Source organism: Muntiacus reevesi, chromosome 6 (genome assembly GCF_963930625.1).
Source record: "Muntiacus reevesi chromosome 6, mMunRee1.1, whole genome shotgun sequence".
Taxonomy (NCBI): domain Eukaryota; kingdom Metazoa; phylum Chordata; class Mammalia; order Artiodactyla; family Cervidae; genus Muntiacus; species Muntiacus reevesi.
Genome location: NC_089254.1, coordinates 40,367,586 through 40,382,506, shown reverse-complemented (window position 1 = coordinate 40,382,506; position 14,921 = coordinate 40,367,586). Strand labels below are relative to the sequence as shown.

The 14,921-nt window shown below is 36.1% G+C and overlaps 1 protein-coding gene across 5 annotated transcripts in view; it reads right to left on the bottom strand.

Moving 5' to 3' along the window:
• MAGI2 (membrane associated guanylate kinase, WW and PDZ domain containing 2) overlaps positions 1–14,921 on the bottom strand; it is a 1,418,773-nt gene that overhangs the window by 611,898 nt on the left and 791,954 nt on the right. For all 5 annotated transcript variants that reach the window (XM_065939768.1, XM_065939769.1, XM_065939770.1 and 2 more), the window contains exon 3: positions 5,207–5,326. In XM_065939768.1, the coding sequence (XP_065795840.1) occupies positions 5,207–5,326 (120 nt within the window). The remainder of the gene's footprint in view (positions 1–5,206; positions 5,327–14,921) is intronic.

Here is a 14,921-nt window from a genome sequence, read left to right as displayed (position 1 = left end):
GAAATACCAGACCACCTGACCTGCCTCCTGAGAAACCTGTATACAGGTCAAAAAGCAACATTTAGAACCAGACATGAAACAACAGACTGGTTCCAAATAGGAAAAGGAGTAGAGTAAGGTTGTATATTGTCACCCTGCTTATTTAACTTATATGCAGAGTACATCACATAAAATGCTGGGCTGGATGAAGCACAAGCTGGAATCAACATTGCCAGGAGAAATATCAATAACCTCAGATATGCAGATGACACCACCCTTATGGCAGAAACAGAAAAGGAACTAAAGAGCTTCTTGATGATGGTGAAAGAGAGTGAAAAAACTGGCTTAAAACTCAACATTCAAAAAACTAAAAGTCATGGCATCTGGTCCCATCACTTCATGGCCAGTAGATGGAGAGACAATGGAAACAGTGACAGACTTTATTTTCTTGGGCTCTGAAATCACTGTGGATGGAGACTGCAGTAATGAAATTAAAAGATGCTTGCTCCTTAGAAGAAAACCTAGACAGCATATTAAAAAGCAGAGGCATCAATTTTCTGACAAAGGTCTGTATAATCAAAGCTATGGTTTTTCCAGTAGTCACATACGGATATGCAGATTATACCATAAAGAAGGCTGAATGCTGCAGAATTGATTCTTTTGAACTGTGGTGCTGGAGAAGACTCTTGAGAGAGCCCCTTGGACAATAAAGAGATCAAACCAGTTAATCCTGAAGGAAACTGAATATTCATTGAAAGGACTGATGCTGAAGCAGAAGCTCCAATACTTTGATCACCTCATGTGAAGAGCTGCTTCATAGGAAAAGTCCCTGATGCTGGGAAAGATTGAGGGTAGGAGAAGAGGGGGACAACAGAGGATGAGATAGTTGGATGACATCACTGACTCAATGTACATGTATTTGGGCAGACTCTGGGAGATAATGAAGGACAGGGAAGCCTGGCATGTGGCAGCCCATGGTATCACAAATGGTCAGACACAACTGAGCAACTGAACAACAGCAAGTCCATATACCATGATTAGGAGAAACCACAGCATCAAGGCAAAGCTGAGTGTCATATTTGCATTATATTCTGTCAGATGCCCTAATAACTTGCTGAGTTTGATTTGGTCCTCTTAAAAATGGAAGGAATCAAGCTTATGTCCATTTAAAGAAAAACTTTAAGACCAGTGGTTTCTTCAATAGATAGAAAAATAGTTTTGCTTCATTTTAAAAACAGAAGAGCAAAATACAATATTGAACGTTACAATAGAACTGCTGCTCTGGAACACAACCATGGATAATCTCTCTAAATAAATAAAATTATTGTCTAGGTGCAGCTCAAGGGACATGGGTTTAGTTAATGATGACATTCAGGATGCAGGCTGAGGCAGTGTGAGTGGCCAGTGAAACCATGAATGCAGCATTCCAAACACTGGAAGTAAGTCAGGCAGGATTCACGGATTTAGATCCCTGGGTAATTCAGCACTTTGGACAGTTCTCAAGGGCCATTGCTTCCTTCCGTAAAGTACATATAGCCTTTAGACTACCAAATGTACTTATTTAATTCTACCTGTCAGTATCTCATTTATACTCGCAGATGACCTTAATCCCCCCCCACCAAAAAAAAAACTGCCTGCATTCATCCACAGAACTCTGTGGTCTATGGTTCACATGAAGCCTGTATCTTTGTCCTGATACATAGGTCCATGGTGTTATATCCTGTTACTTGAGGTTATGTAAGGCTGAAACTATGCCTTGTTATATTAATTTCATTTTCAGCCTGACTGAATATGAAAAGATGAAGATGAGATCATCCAAGTCATGGAAGGGTCTTTACCAACACTTGATGGTCCATTAGAGTCAAGTCCTCTGGGCCATTTACAGGCAAGGCCATTTGGCAGCAGTTGTATAACAAACTGAAAGAAGTTGCTCATACTAGATGGGGGATTGGTGATGCAGAAAAAAAAACTTTAAGAATCTGCTAAAATGCTGTCTCGTGCTATGTGGCCTAACTGCAGATGGTGGTACAAGCATATTAAAGCTTTCCTTGTAGCCTCTGATAATAATAGAATTATTCCTCTGGAGCAAGAACGTTGAGCCAATATCTAAGAAGCAGAACTAAATTCTAGTTTCTAATCAAAGAACAGATTCTAAAATTTGTCAAATTAAAATTACTGACAACAAGACAGAAGTATATACATATATATATCAGTCTTAAGAGTCCCATATAGTTAACAGATATGAGCTGAGAGGAACTCAGTTTCTTTTTTAAGTTCTTTAATGGATTCACAGATATCAGAAGTGAATTTTCTTGTCTGGCTGTGAGCTGTGAAGAGTAGGCATGAGAAGGCATGAGAATGGTCTAGCAAGAAGGAAGAAGAACAATGGCCCAAATAGTGCAGAAGGAGAACATGTATCAGGGAAACTGGCATTTTATTAAATAAAACTTACAAGAAAGCTTGATAAATATAAAAGCTCTGAGGTCTGTCTTTATCTAGTTGAGTAGAACATGATTGCTACTCAGTATACTCTGAAAGAACCAACAGTAGAAAAGGCATTCCTTAGGCTTCCATGATGGGTAACACATTAATAACACAAGTAACTCTGGTAGCTTTGAGTTTAGAGCTTGTGATTAATCCTGAAGGAATAGCAGTGATTTTTGTTAGAATGCCAATTCTATTGATTTATGAGCTGTAACTATTGGAAAATCTGAAGATTTTGAGATTTGAGAAAGCTCGATTCATGTCCACCCAGATGGCTATAATGACCTAAGAAAAGAGATTCTTATTTATCCAAGTACACAACGTGTTTTTATAAATAATAGCCCTGATTCTCTGAAGTCAAGTGTAAATCAGCCTCATTATTCAAAAATCAGCTCTATGAACACGGGGGCGATGAACAATTTGGCAACAATTCAACCAACTTTACTCTCAGCGCTAAAAAAAATGTCTGAAAAAGATTCAGGACAATCCACCCTGAATCATAACAAAACTTAGTTATGCTTGTATAGTTTCAGGATATTTCCTTCAAAATTTAGCTGAAACCTAAAATTTAAGCTAGTCTTTAATTATAAAATATTGATATTAAACCCCATGGCATCTAGTTTATCATGAAAATACAGGCAGTTTAGTATGAACATTTGATTTAATTTTTTACCTTCTATATAGTTAATATAATCTTTAACAAAACAAAAGAATAAGTCATATTTGTTAATCATACTACTCTTGGAATGATCTTGGTTGTTAAGGCATAGGTTCTTTGCTACATAAATATGGTAAGAAATACAAGGCATTATTATTGGCAGACATAGAAAGTAATGAATGATGTTGCAAAGTCCACAGGAAAATATACTACAAAATTCATTGTTAATTTACTCCGACTTCTTTGATATTATTATTTTCTATTCTTTATACAGGCATTTTTCATGTATATTTTAAGGCATCTTATATGATCAGGATAGCTTTTTATTTAACTGCTATGTATAAAACAGATAAGCAATAAGAATATATTGTATAGCATAGGGAATTGTACCCATCAACTTGTAATAACTTTCAATGGAGTATAATCTATAAGAATATTGAATCATGCTGTATACCTGAAACTAATATAATACTCTAAATCAACTATACTTCAATAAAAATAAATTATATAATATTTTTAATCAATCTTCATTATCATTCATTTTTGACAAGAAGAAGAAGAAACAGTATTCAAATATAAAGTCATTTTCTTTTCCTAGGTATTTTTGCTTATTTCCTATGAACATGGCAATAAGTAGCTTAATATCTGAGCTATAACTTAGGCACATGTCTCAGCCTAAATTGCCATAGAAGTGTGAGGCAAAACAAGATTATAATACTTCTGACAACTTAAAAATAAGTTCTGAGTTCTTAAATAACTATAGTCCACTGGACATTTACAAGAAAATGAAGGAGGAAAAAGGTGAACAAACTGTTACAAAGCTAGTTGCTCACTGTAGACCTCTGATATTTGATAGGTTAAGCAGCAATGCATATGAGTTTTGTTTTTAGTATCACACACTATTAATTATAGTTCAGTAAGACTAGACTCATCTTTGGACTTCATAGTACATATAAGCAAAAGTTTACATATACAATACTGTGGTATAAGAATAAAAGTATTATTTTCTACTGCTTTCTAGTTCCAGTAAAATCTCATTGCTCAGACACAGATCTGTAATTTCATTAGATATAAACTATTACATGCCTGTAGATGTTACTTAAAATACACAAGAAATCATGTTGTTATTTATTTGTATTTTTCAATGCTGTCATTATCCTTTTACAGGTAAGACTACTGAGATTCACAGATACTACCTGGGTTACTTAATATTCACAGTGGGTAAGGAGTAAAGGCAGGTTTGCAACTGAAGCAGATCCTGGCTTAGGTTACAGTGCTTTTTCTACTAAAATGTACTTCCCATATTCAAGGTTTTAATTTCATTCGTTCATGTTTGACACAGGCACACAAGGAAACTTGTGGTAGAGCTTTGGAGTTCATCCACAATTCATATTTTTTCCTACACCATCATTTTCTACCAGAGGCCAGTGAAGGCAAGTGGAGTGAAGTAACTGGAGAAAACGGCACAGAAGTAGTTACAGGACTGTGGAACTCAAGCCCTGTGGTCCTTCGCTGCTGCTGCTGTTAAGTTGCTTCAGTCGTGTCTGACCCTGTGCGACCCCATAGACAGCAGCCCACCAGGCTCCCCCGTCCCTGGGATTCTCCAGGCAAGAACACTGGAGTGGGTTGCCATTTCCTTCTCCAATGAAGGAAAGTGAAAAGTGAAAGTGAAGTCGCTCAGTAGTTTCCGACTCTTAGCGACCCCATGGACTGCAGCCTACCAGGCCCCTCTGTCCACGGGATTTTCCAGGCAAGAGTACTGGAGTGTGGTCCTTTAGATGCTACCTAAAGATGAAGATACTTTAGCTGGAGATCACAACTTACCCTCAGGATATCTGTAACACAAGGTCACAGTGGAAATACACATATATATTTCTATTGGTATCCCAAGAGAAGAATGTGCCCAGACATATTTAAAATTTTCTTTACAAGATACTCTTTACAAGATACACACTAAAGTGACTTCATTAAAGCTCTCAAACCAAAACAATAGCAATTTAGTAATGTGGCGTTCTAATGCATTTCAGTCGAAAGAGAAAAATGTGATGCAACAAGAAATAAATTCAGCAGTAGAGCTGTGCTTACCTTCATAAGTCCCACTTTCTAGGAGAGCACCACTTTTCTCCAATTCCATAAAATCTTCAACAGTGATGAAAATATAGTCCACTCCAGGGACCTCACCCTCCTTATGTGGCCTTGTGGTGCCTGAATAAGGAAAAAATTAAAAACAAAAGAAAGACTCTAAGTGATTTGTTGCTGAATTTTAGAAATACCACCATACTTTTGAATATTCAATAACACTTGTTTGTACATCCTGTGAGTTGGCAGTTTGCATTTGTCCTTCTGTTTGTTTGGAAACAGAAAATAGCAGGGGGTTACGATTAAAGGAGACATACAAAGCATTTTTCTTCAAGTTTATAAAGGGCTCATCGCCATGGAATGTGGCTGCAAAGATTTTTCAGTGAAAAATGCAGACCATTGTGCCCTTTTTGAAGAGGTGGTTTGAATATTGGGCCAGGAGTCTGCTAGCTCAGGAATTTACATATCTCACTTCCATGAAAGGACCTCTATTGTTCTGTAGACTGCTCTGCTATGACATAAAATATAATGGAAAATAGAAATGTTAGCAAAATGTCAATTTACTTTTATATTTTCATGATTTGCTCCTTTGGGGGGGGAGGTGTTGTCATTTGTTAAAAATTATTTTGTACCAAATAATGGCTGATTTAAAGGATTAGAAAATTTTTATTATTACTTAGAATTAAATAATTAAATACTAATTAGAATTGAGAAATGACTATAATTAAATCAGTATTATAATGTTCATAACATAGTCATTTTTCTTCCTTCATTCTTGCCTTTAATTCTAATTAAATTGGGAGGTGATACCCTCCCAGGGGTCATTGCAAGGGTCCACCACTTTTGTTTCCTGTATATCACGTATAGAGTAAAAAGCCACAGGAACTCAATCCTATTGCTCAGTATAGCTCCACTGGAGAAGTCAGGTTACGAGATCTCTGTCCAGCTTGTGAGGTGAGAACCCAAAGTGAGACATATCAAGGCTGTGGATTTGTTTCCTGGAACACTTCCTTTCCTGAGAAAGCTTTAAGCATCTTCCTTCCTTTTTCAGTGCTACGTACATAAGACCTTTCGCATAGTCTGATTGGAATTTCCATGAGGCATACATGAAAATAGCATGCACAAGAACATAGAATGCAAATATGTAAACAAAGTACTAATACACTTGCAGGCTTATTGACATGTAAGCTATCGTCCACATTCTCTATATACCAAAAAAAGTATTAATATTTCAAACCCTTAAATTTATTTTCACTCTCCAAAATCTTTATCAACTAGGCCATGCAATGGTCAATCAGTTCTTCCCTTCGTCTATTAGGATCAAATCTGGATGACAAATGAGTGGCATAAACTAATGTCAGGATATACAATGTGTTGGAAAATTCATTTTGGGTAAAAAATGATTAATTTCCACTAGAAATATTTTTTAAAGTTTGAAGGCATTATGTTCTAAAATTAAATTTTACAACCTTCTTTGAGGGTTGCAAAACAATTTTTCCCCATAATCATGTTTAATGACTTCCCCCTGAATTTGAATTTGTTATTTTAACTGTGCATTTTATAATATTCACTACTGCTTTTATGTTATAAAATACAAACCTCCCACACCTAGTATGCATAATGTTGTCAAATCAATGTTTCTATGAGAACCTTAACTTTCAATATATTGACTTTTTATGTGCTTAACCCTTGTGAATTAAAAGCCCATTAACACGGTTTTTGGCAATCAATTTGTTTTTCTATTTATTTAGAACACACTCTAATCATTAAGAAAAAAAATCACATAACAAAGTTTCAGTTTTCCTTCCTAATTCATCTGCATGTTTCAGAAGCTACACACTTTGACTAATTAAATGCTCGCAGCGCAGTAATATGCTGCTAGCACAGTGTAAGCCTTGCCCACAAGCTTGAGGGCAGTTTCCGGGGCTGCTGACTTGACTAACGTGAGTTGCCTCACCGAATTCTAGTGAACATGTCTGGGGCTGTGCTCTTCTTGGAAGGACCATTAGTACTTGGGTTTACTGGTTGGTTTTCCATCTTGCACATCAGGCCAATGTGACAGAGTTTTTGCCTCAGGGGTTCTGCCTGTGACTGCGTCATTGTCACCTGTTACTGCTGACCTGCCTGATGCTGGCTGCCTATTAGGCCTGGGGGCTTGCCCACTTCACTCTTCTTGATGAAGTTCTATAGTACAATCTTAAATGCTGCAATTCCCATCTTTGGCATCAATCTCCTACTCTTTTCTCTCTTTCTGTTCTTCTTTCTAATTATAGCCTCCAGTCTCCTGATCCTTAACTTTCCTGATGTTCCTCATATTTGACTTCACTTGCTTTTCTATCTACCAAGGGACTGGGGATCTGAAATGTCTTCTTTCCTTTAGTCCATCTTCAACATTTCCCACAGCTTAATAAGCCTCTGAGTTCTCTATCAGTTATTTAATTCAAAGACTAGAGCTGTTGTAGAAAACCATGAGCTTTCACTGACAAGTACCCTACAGATTCAGGCTTTTTAATGTTAGCTGTTTTTTTTGTTTTGTTTTGTTTTGTTTTTTGTTTTGACAAGTTTTTTGCTCACTTGTTTTTATAAATTGAAGTATAATTGATTAAGATGTTGTGCCAATCTCTGCTGTTCAGCAAAGCTGACACAGTTTTACACATATATACATTCTTTCTTTAAAATATTCTTTTCCATTATATTTTATCTCAGGAGACTGGATACAGTTCCCTGTGGTATACATAAGGACTTTGTTGTTTATCTGTTCTAAATGTAATAGTTTGCATCTACCAACCCCAAATTCCCAGCTCATCCCTCACCCCTCCCCCTTCTAATGTTAGCTTGATTCTACTGATGCATGGAAATCCTTTTAATAAGTATCTCTTTCCCTCTCTGACACCACCCCACCATTTTCAAAGATGCAAAGGCTTCGGCTTTCAGCAGAAGACAGCTCATTCTCTTTCTGGTGATGAAAGAGATATTCTGAATTAAAATTTCTTAAAGTTTCCTAATTTCTACCTCCTTCATCTGCATTATTTTCATACTTAATTCTAATCATCCATCCATCTTATCAAGACTAATCTCTTCTGTTTTCTCTCAAAGTCTAGTTTTTATATTTTATCAAAGTTACACATACGTTTTAAAGACTCTATACTTCTACAAGGTTTGTTATTTTACAAGTGTACAAGTTTTTATTTTTTAAATGAAGACTTTTATCACCCCTCTCCAACACACTTTTCATTTTATCCAGACACTTTTAACTCTTTTAGATGATTTCTGTTTTACCTCAATATCTTAGAATAATTAACTTATGATGGTTCTTGTTTTTATTTTAGTCACTATTGTGAAAGTGTCAGTTGCTCAGTTGTGTCCAACTCTTTGCGACCCCATGGACTATAGCCCGCCAGGCTCCCTGTCCATGGGATTCCCCAGGAAAGAATATTGGAGTAGGTTGCCATTCCCTTCTCCACAGGATCTTCCTGACCAAGGGATTGAATCCAGGTCTCCCACATTGCAGACATTCTTTACTATATGAGCCACAGGGAACTACTGATTTCTTGGTAAAGCAAATGAAGATTTAGCTCTTTTTGCCCATGTTTCTTCATATCACTTCCTCATATTACTTCCTCCTTTTTTGCTCCTCCCATTCTCCCAGTAGAACAAACTTTCATTAGATTACTATTTAACATTTACTATAATAATACTATGTAAATCTATTTCCAGCAGAACTATCCACTGCACTGATTAATTTTCCTTCCTTATATATTTTTACTCTAGATTGAATATTTCAATTTCTACATTTCCACATATTGACCAATATTTCAATTAATTAATTCTCTTTTCCTTGGATAAACAAATCTCTCAGAATATACAAGAATATTTAACATTTTGTCAAGTGTATCCAATTGAAGACATTTCTACTAGAGACTTCTGACCTGTTTCAATGTGGACTATGTTCATCTACCACACAGCAATCATCCTGGGAGCACCATTTGCCACCATCCTGGGGATTCACTTTGTCTCTTCCCTGTGTTTTATCCCCTTAACCCCAGATCCTGTATCTCTTTTTGTAGTCCATCCCCTCATTTTGGCAGAGCACAAAGTCAGAAATCTTTCATCAAAAGTTGTATGGGAGCTACATTTTTTGAGACCTTGTATGTCTGAAAATGTCTTTATGCAACCTTCACGAGAGGCAAATTTAACTCAGTATTTCAGGAAAATAGCATAATGAAAGCATATTTTCATCTTGCTCCTCTTGTTAATGTCACCACCATTTTTCTAGTCATGCATGCCCTGAAACTTTCCCTAAGTGCCACACTTCAGGTCTCTTTCACTCTCTTATTGTATCTCCAAATAGTTGGCAAATTCCAAGCTCTGTAGCTCCACAGTGTCATCCTTCTATCCTGCACTATCTCTGCTTCAAAGACCTCCCTCCTGGACCAAACAATGCCCGTGTCACTAGTGAGCTTGCCTCTCCCTTCCAGTTTATCACTGAACTACCTGATCAGCCATAGTAGAGGACAGAGTTTATCACAGCCTCTTCAAAGGGTTCATCTACCCAATCTGTAGTCAAGAAATTTGACTGAAAAAAGTAAAGAGAGGAAAATGCTACAAGTTAAACACAGTCCAAAAAAGCTCAGAATCTATCACCCACAATAAAGGCAGCTCTCATGGTGTGCCAGGTTACAGAGTCTCTTTAGAGGGATTCGCCTTGGTGGACCATGTGAGAGGACATAATATAGGAATTTTCTGCTTCAGAAGTATCTTCCTTTCTGCCCTACCAAGTGTCAATCTCCTTTAATTTTAGCCTAAATTTTCCACCATTAGAATTACTCTTTGGCTTAGACAAGATAGAAACTAACTTTGAAGCATATGCTACAGTAGACGGGAATGTGAGCCATGGGGTCAAACCGCCTGAGCTTGTTGATGCTCTACCGTGCGCTATCAGTAATACCTTGAGGAAGGTTTTTCATCTCTATAAACTCTAGGAATAATAGGAATAATACCAGTAGCATCTTTAAGTAATTAATTTGAAGAACAAATGAAATAATCCTTATAAAGTACTTAATGTCTGGAAAATTTCAGGCACTCAGAAAAAATTATATGTTAAGTACTCCTGTCTGAAAGAACAGAGATGACATCACGGATAGTTGCTTTTCCCCATGAATTCTTGCCACAAATGATTAATTGAGCAAAATTATGGCCAAACACTATTCAGGATACCTGGTATATAACTTTGAGGAACACAGAATGGAAAAGAAACTTACATTCTAACAAGAAGAGACAGAGAATAAATACATAAAACATTTTTTCTAAGTAATATAATATTCTATAAAGGGTTAAATGACCATAAATCATATGCATTGGCATATATGGACTATTTAATGAGTAAATTACTGAGATTTTTTAACCATTTGTTTAGACAATACAGAACAAAAGTTTGACTAGAAAGACTGTAAAGGAGCTGAAGGGAAGCAGAGACGTGCAATATGTGGGCTGCAAGCCCCGAGGGGTGAATTGTGTTTGGCTAGGGACCTGTGAATGTCAACAGAAGATCCACAAAGAGCCTGACTATATCTTAAAAGGAATCACGAAATTCTTAGAGAGAAGTTTCACTTAGAACATGTACTTACTTGGTCTAGTTTATACACTGGTGTCCAATAGGTAGTTTTGAAATTTCAAGGCTATTTGTGTAAGGTTGATAAGTATGACAGAGCATGGTGGACTCTGATGACCTGGTATATCTGCGTGCACACACACACACACACACACACACATGACCCTTTATTTTTAAAGACAGAAAGTGGAAGGATGGTGTGGCAAAAAAATTCTTAGAATTGAAACTCAGGACATCAGCTTGTAATTTTAATATTTTAGATACGCGGTTCTGGGTTAAAACATCATTTAGTTGATCATCAGTGTTCTTATTATACAGTGAGGCAAACATTGGGTATAAAAGGGTATTATAAAAATAAAAATATGAGCACTATGGCAACACAACTGCATTCCTCTTTAGTAATGTTAATATGCTAGGAAAATACAATTCTAACAAGCTTCATTGATGGTATCTTATTTTTGGAATCTTTACAATGGAAATTTCAAATGAATTAATTTCATTAATGCTAAAATTTCTTAAGAAAAAGTTCTTATGCCTAAGGACTCAGGTTGCCCCCTTCTATTGTCTGGGTGTACAATAAGTCAGTTCCTTTGAGTACATGCTAAAGTGTGGGAAATAATGATTTAGTCACTATTTATGAGGATCATCTGCCTTTTGTTAGACAGACACTTAAGGCCAATAAAGCCTATTGATTAGATTGCAAGAAGTTTTCTACCCTTTGCTTAATCACTTGAAAAGTGTGAAAGTGCTCATAAAACTTGATTAGTAGATCATTTACTTTTACCCTCAGACACAGGACCTTCAATAACAATACTCTCAAAAGAAGATTTTAGATCTATGTGTCTGGGGGAAAAAAATGTATTAATTGAAGCTAAATCAGTTGGTGCCAGAGGAAGAAAAAAATTGGCTGAAGAAAGAGAAAGCAATTGGTGATCTATGAACATCTTTTGGAAAGAAATACAATTCTAAAAATAAGGCAAATAATGTGAAATGTAATGAAAGGTTATACAAAGGTAATTTATAGTTAAAGGTAATTCATACCTAGAATGGGGAAATAAGTTGAATTTCCTGCAGATACTTACCTTATTTTTATGCTGAAATAATTATAGCCACTTCCCTATTTCAGAAGATTATGGCTAGAAAGCTGGTAGTGAGGCAAGACTCAGCAGTAATAACAAGTAATCATGCAACATTAGGCAAAGGGTGGAAGCTAGGGAGAATGAACAAAGAAATATGATAGATGATTCATCGCACAGCTAAAGTTGAAGCTCACCTTCTTTTATTGCTCTTCTATATTTGGTTAGTACTTCCCTAAGTGGTATTTAGAAATGTCCAAAATAAATTTTATTATCCAAATTATAGTTTATATATTCATTCTTTATTACGTCTTCCTAACCACTCTTTCAAAGGGAAAAAAAAATTAAAAGGAATGGAAATGGAGGAAATGTACTAAATTATGTCTTTGCTTTATCTCCTATTGCTTTATTTCTTTAAAAAACAACTTACTGAATAATTGCTAAATTAAGTACTGCATGGATCATATTTCCTTCAGAAGTTAATGAAAGCACATAGTACTTGTGCTCAAAAGACATGTTCTGAAGAGGGTGAATTTGCTTCCAAATGGCTAGCTTATTATTGATACACAGTGCAAGCAGATGAAAGCCACTCGCATTTTGTTACCATGGCAACTGGGGGTACCAATGGATTTATTTTTTTAACTCTACTATTTAAATGAAGGAATGTTGCACCTTTTGCCTTCGTAAGAAAAGAACATGATGTTGGTGGTAAATGTAACTCTTAAGGCACATTTCCCTTTAGCCTTAGAATATTTCCTAATTTTAGTAGTTTTAAAAAGTCCCTGGCTTACCAGAAAGTATTACTATCTAGATGATGTTCAGTCCAGTCATCTATTAAGATCTATTTTGATGAGCTGAAAGTTACACAGTGCCCATTGCATTGCACTTAGATGTGTCACTGTGTGAGAATCTGAGAATCTTTTTTTGTGCATGTTTATGAATATATTTTCTCTTTTTTCCTGGTGTTTCGTAACTGCAAACTGGAGAAAATAAATCTTGACAGCTAGGGTGACTTCCTGTGGATTCAACCTGTAATTAATTTACTTTTAGATTCCTGAAGACACTTCTTTACTGTAATCAGTTACTTATTAGCAAGTGTGAACACTATCATGGATTTTTCTGTGTATTTCCAATAAAAACATTCAGGGGATTCGTTGACTGATAGCACTTACCAATTTTTACATAATCAGCCTAGGCCTTGGGTCCTTTACATTCATTTTCAATTATATAAAATCTGAAGTGTGATTTTATACAGACATAGAGCTAAAGCAAGCAAAGTAAATGATATAGTTTACTTGATTGGGCCATTGATTCCTATGTGATAGAAAGATTATAAAGAAATGTGAGATTTATAGATTTCACATCAACTAATAGAGTGGATTGGGTTAAGGTCAGAAAGAAAAACATATCATCCAATTAATCACATATTAGGTATAAGATTTTTTGCCTTCTCAATAAAACACTATGAATACTCTATATAATATCAAAGATGTGACAGATCCATGCACAAAATACCAGTAGTAACTGTGACTTATTTTCTTAACTGTATATTGCTCTAAACATTGGGAATTATTTTAAAACTCTCTTACCCCCAGAAATAGGATACTATTATTATTGAAAACTGTATTGACATATATTACTAGTAATAATACATATCTTTCAGACACAGACATTTTTGAAGAAGAAAGTTCTCCTTGAATATCTCTGGATATAAAGGTTTAGACTAATGTCGCATATGGAACCAATTACTGTTTTACGTCTTAACAATTTGCACTGAGGCAGCTTCACACCCAAATGGATGGTTCTTAACATGCAGGATGCATCAGAATGACAAGGAGGCTTGTTAAACACAGATTGTTGGGTGTCACATCTGTGGTTTGTGATACAGAGAGTCTTGGGTTGGCCCTGAGAATTTGTATTTCTAAAAGTTCCCAGGTGATGGTGATGCTTCTAGTCCAGGGACAGTAAATTGAGAACCACTTCTCTAACCTCACTCACATATCAGGAAACCCAAACTAAAAGCTGTGTTAAGTTTCATTGTTAATTTAGCCAAAACAGCTCAAAAAGCAAGTGGTTCATGATTTGTCATCAGTCTTAGAGTAATCTATGGCTGCATACTGGACTCAGAGAAAACAATTCATTTGTCATATGTGGTGTACAGGTGAATGGAGTTGCAAGAAGTACACTGGAAAATCAAAGTACTCTCTTATGCTATTGCACATTGCTTTTTCATAGTTCTCTTAGAAGTTAATCAAATTTGGGGGGAAAAAATCAACATACCTCCCTTTATGCTTTCTTATAAATAACTCTCATTACTACTTGAAATAATTAAACCATCTTGGTCTTACATGTGCAACAATAAGGCTTAAATTCTGAAAAACATAGGAGGCTTGTGCATGGCTCACCAGGAGTGAATAAGGCAAGAAAAATAAGTATCTAATGCAGAAAATCTCCTGTATTATGAAAAAAACTATGGTGAATGAAATAAGAAGACATAAAGGAAAAATGTGTGAACCTCCAACAACCAAGGAAAAAATAACATCTGATGTTATCTGTGCCAAGGAATCTGATGCACTAAATGATAAATTATAGCTTGTCTACAACTATACTAAACAGACTAAATCAGGGGGTGGGCAGCTACATTGTGGAATTAGTATCCATAAGGCTCTCTATTGGAATAAATTATTTAGAAGACATATTCATGGCACAGTGGTAAAGAATCCGCTTGCCAGTGCAGAAGACACAGGAGACACAGGTTCAATCCCTGGGTCAGGGAGATCCCCTGGAGTAGGAAGTGGCAACCCACTCCAGTATTATAACCTGGAAAATTGCATGAACAGAGGAGCTTGGCGGACGGGCTACATGCACGGCCTCGCAAAGAACTGGACACGACTGAGCACACGCACATGTACGCATGTACGTGACCCATCAAGTCTCTCATCACTTCAATGACTCTATTTACAGAGTTATGTCCCTGCTCTAAACACCAGGGAAGACGTGAGTCAGAGGTGAAAAATGTCATCTAAAAATCAAA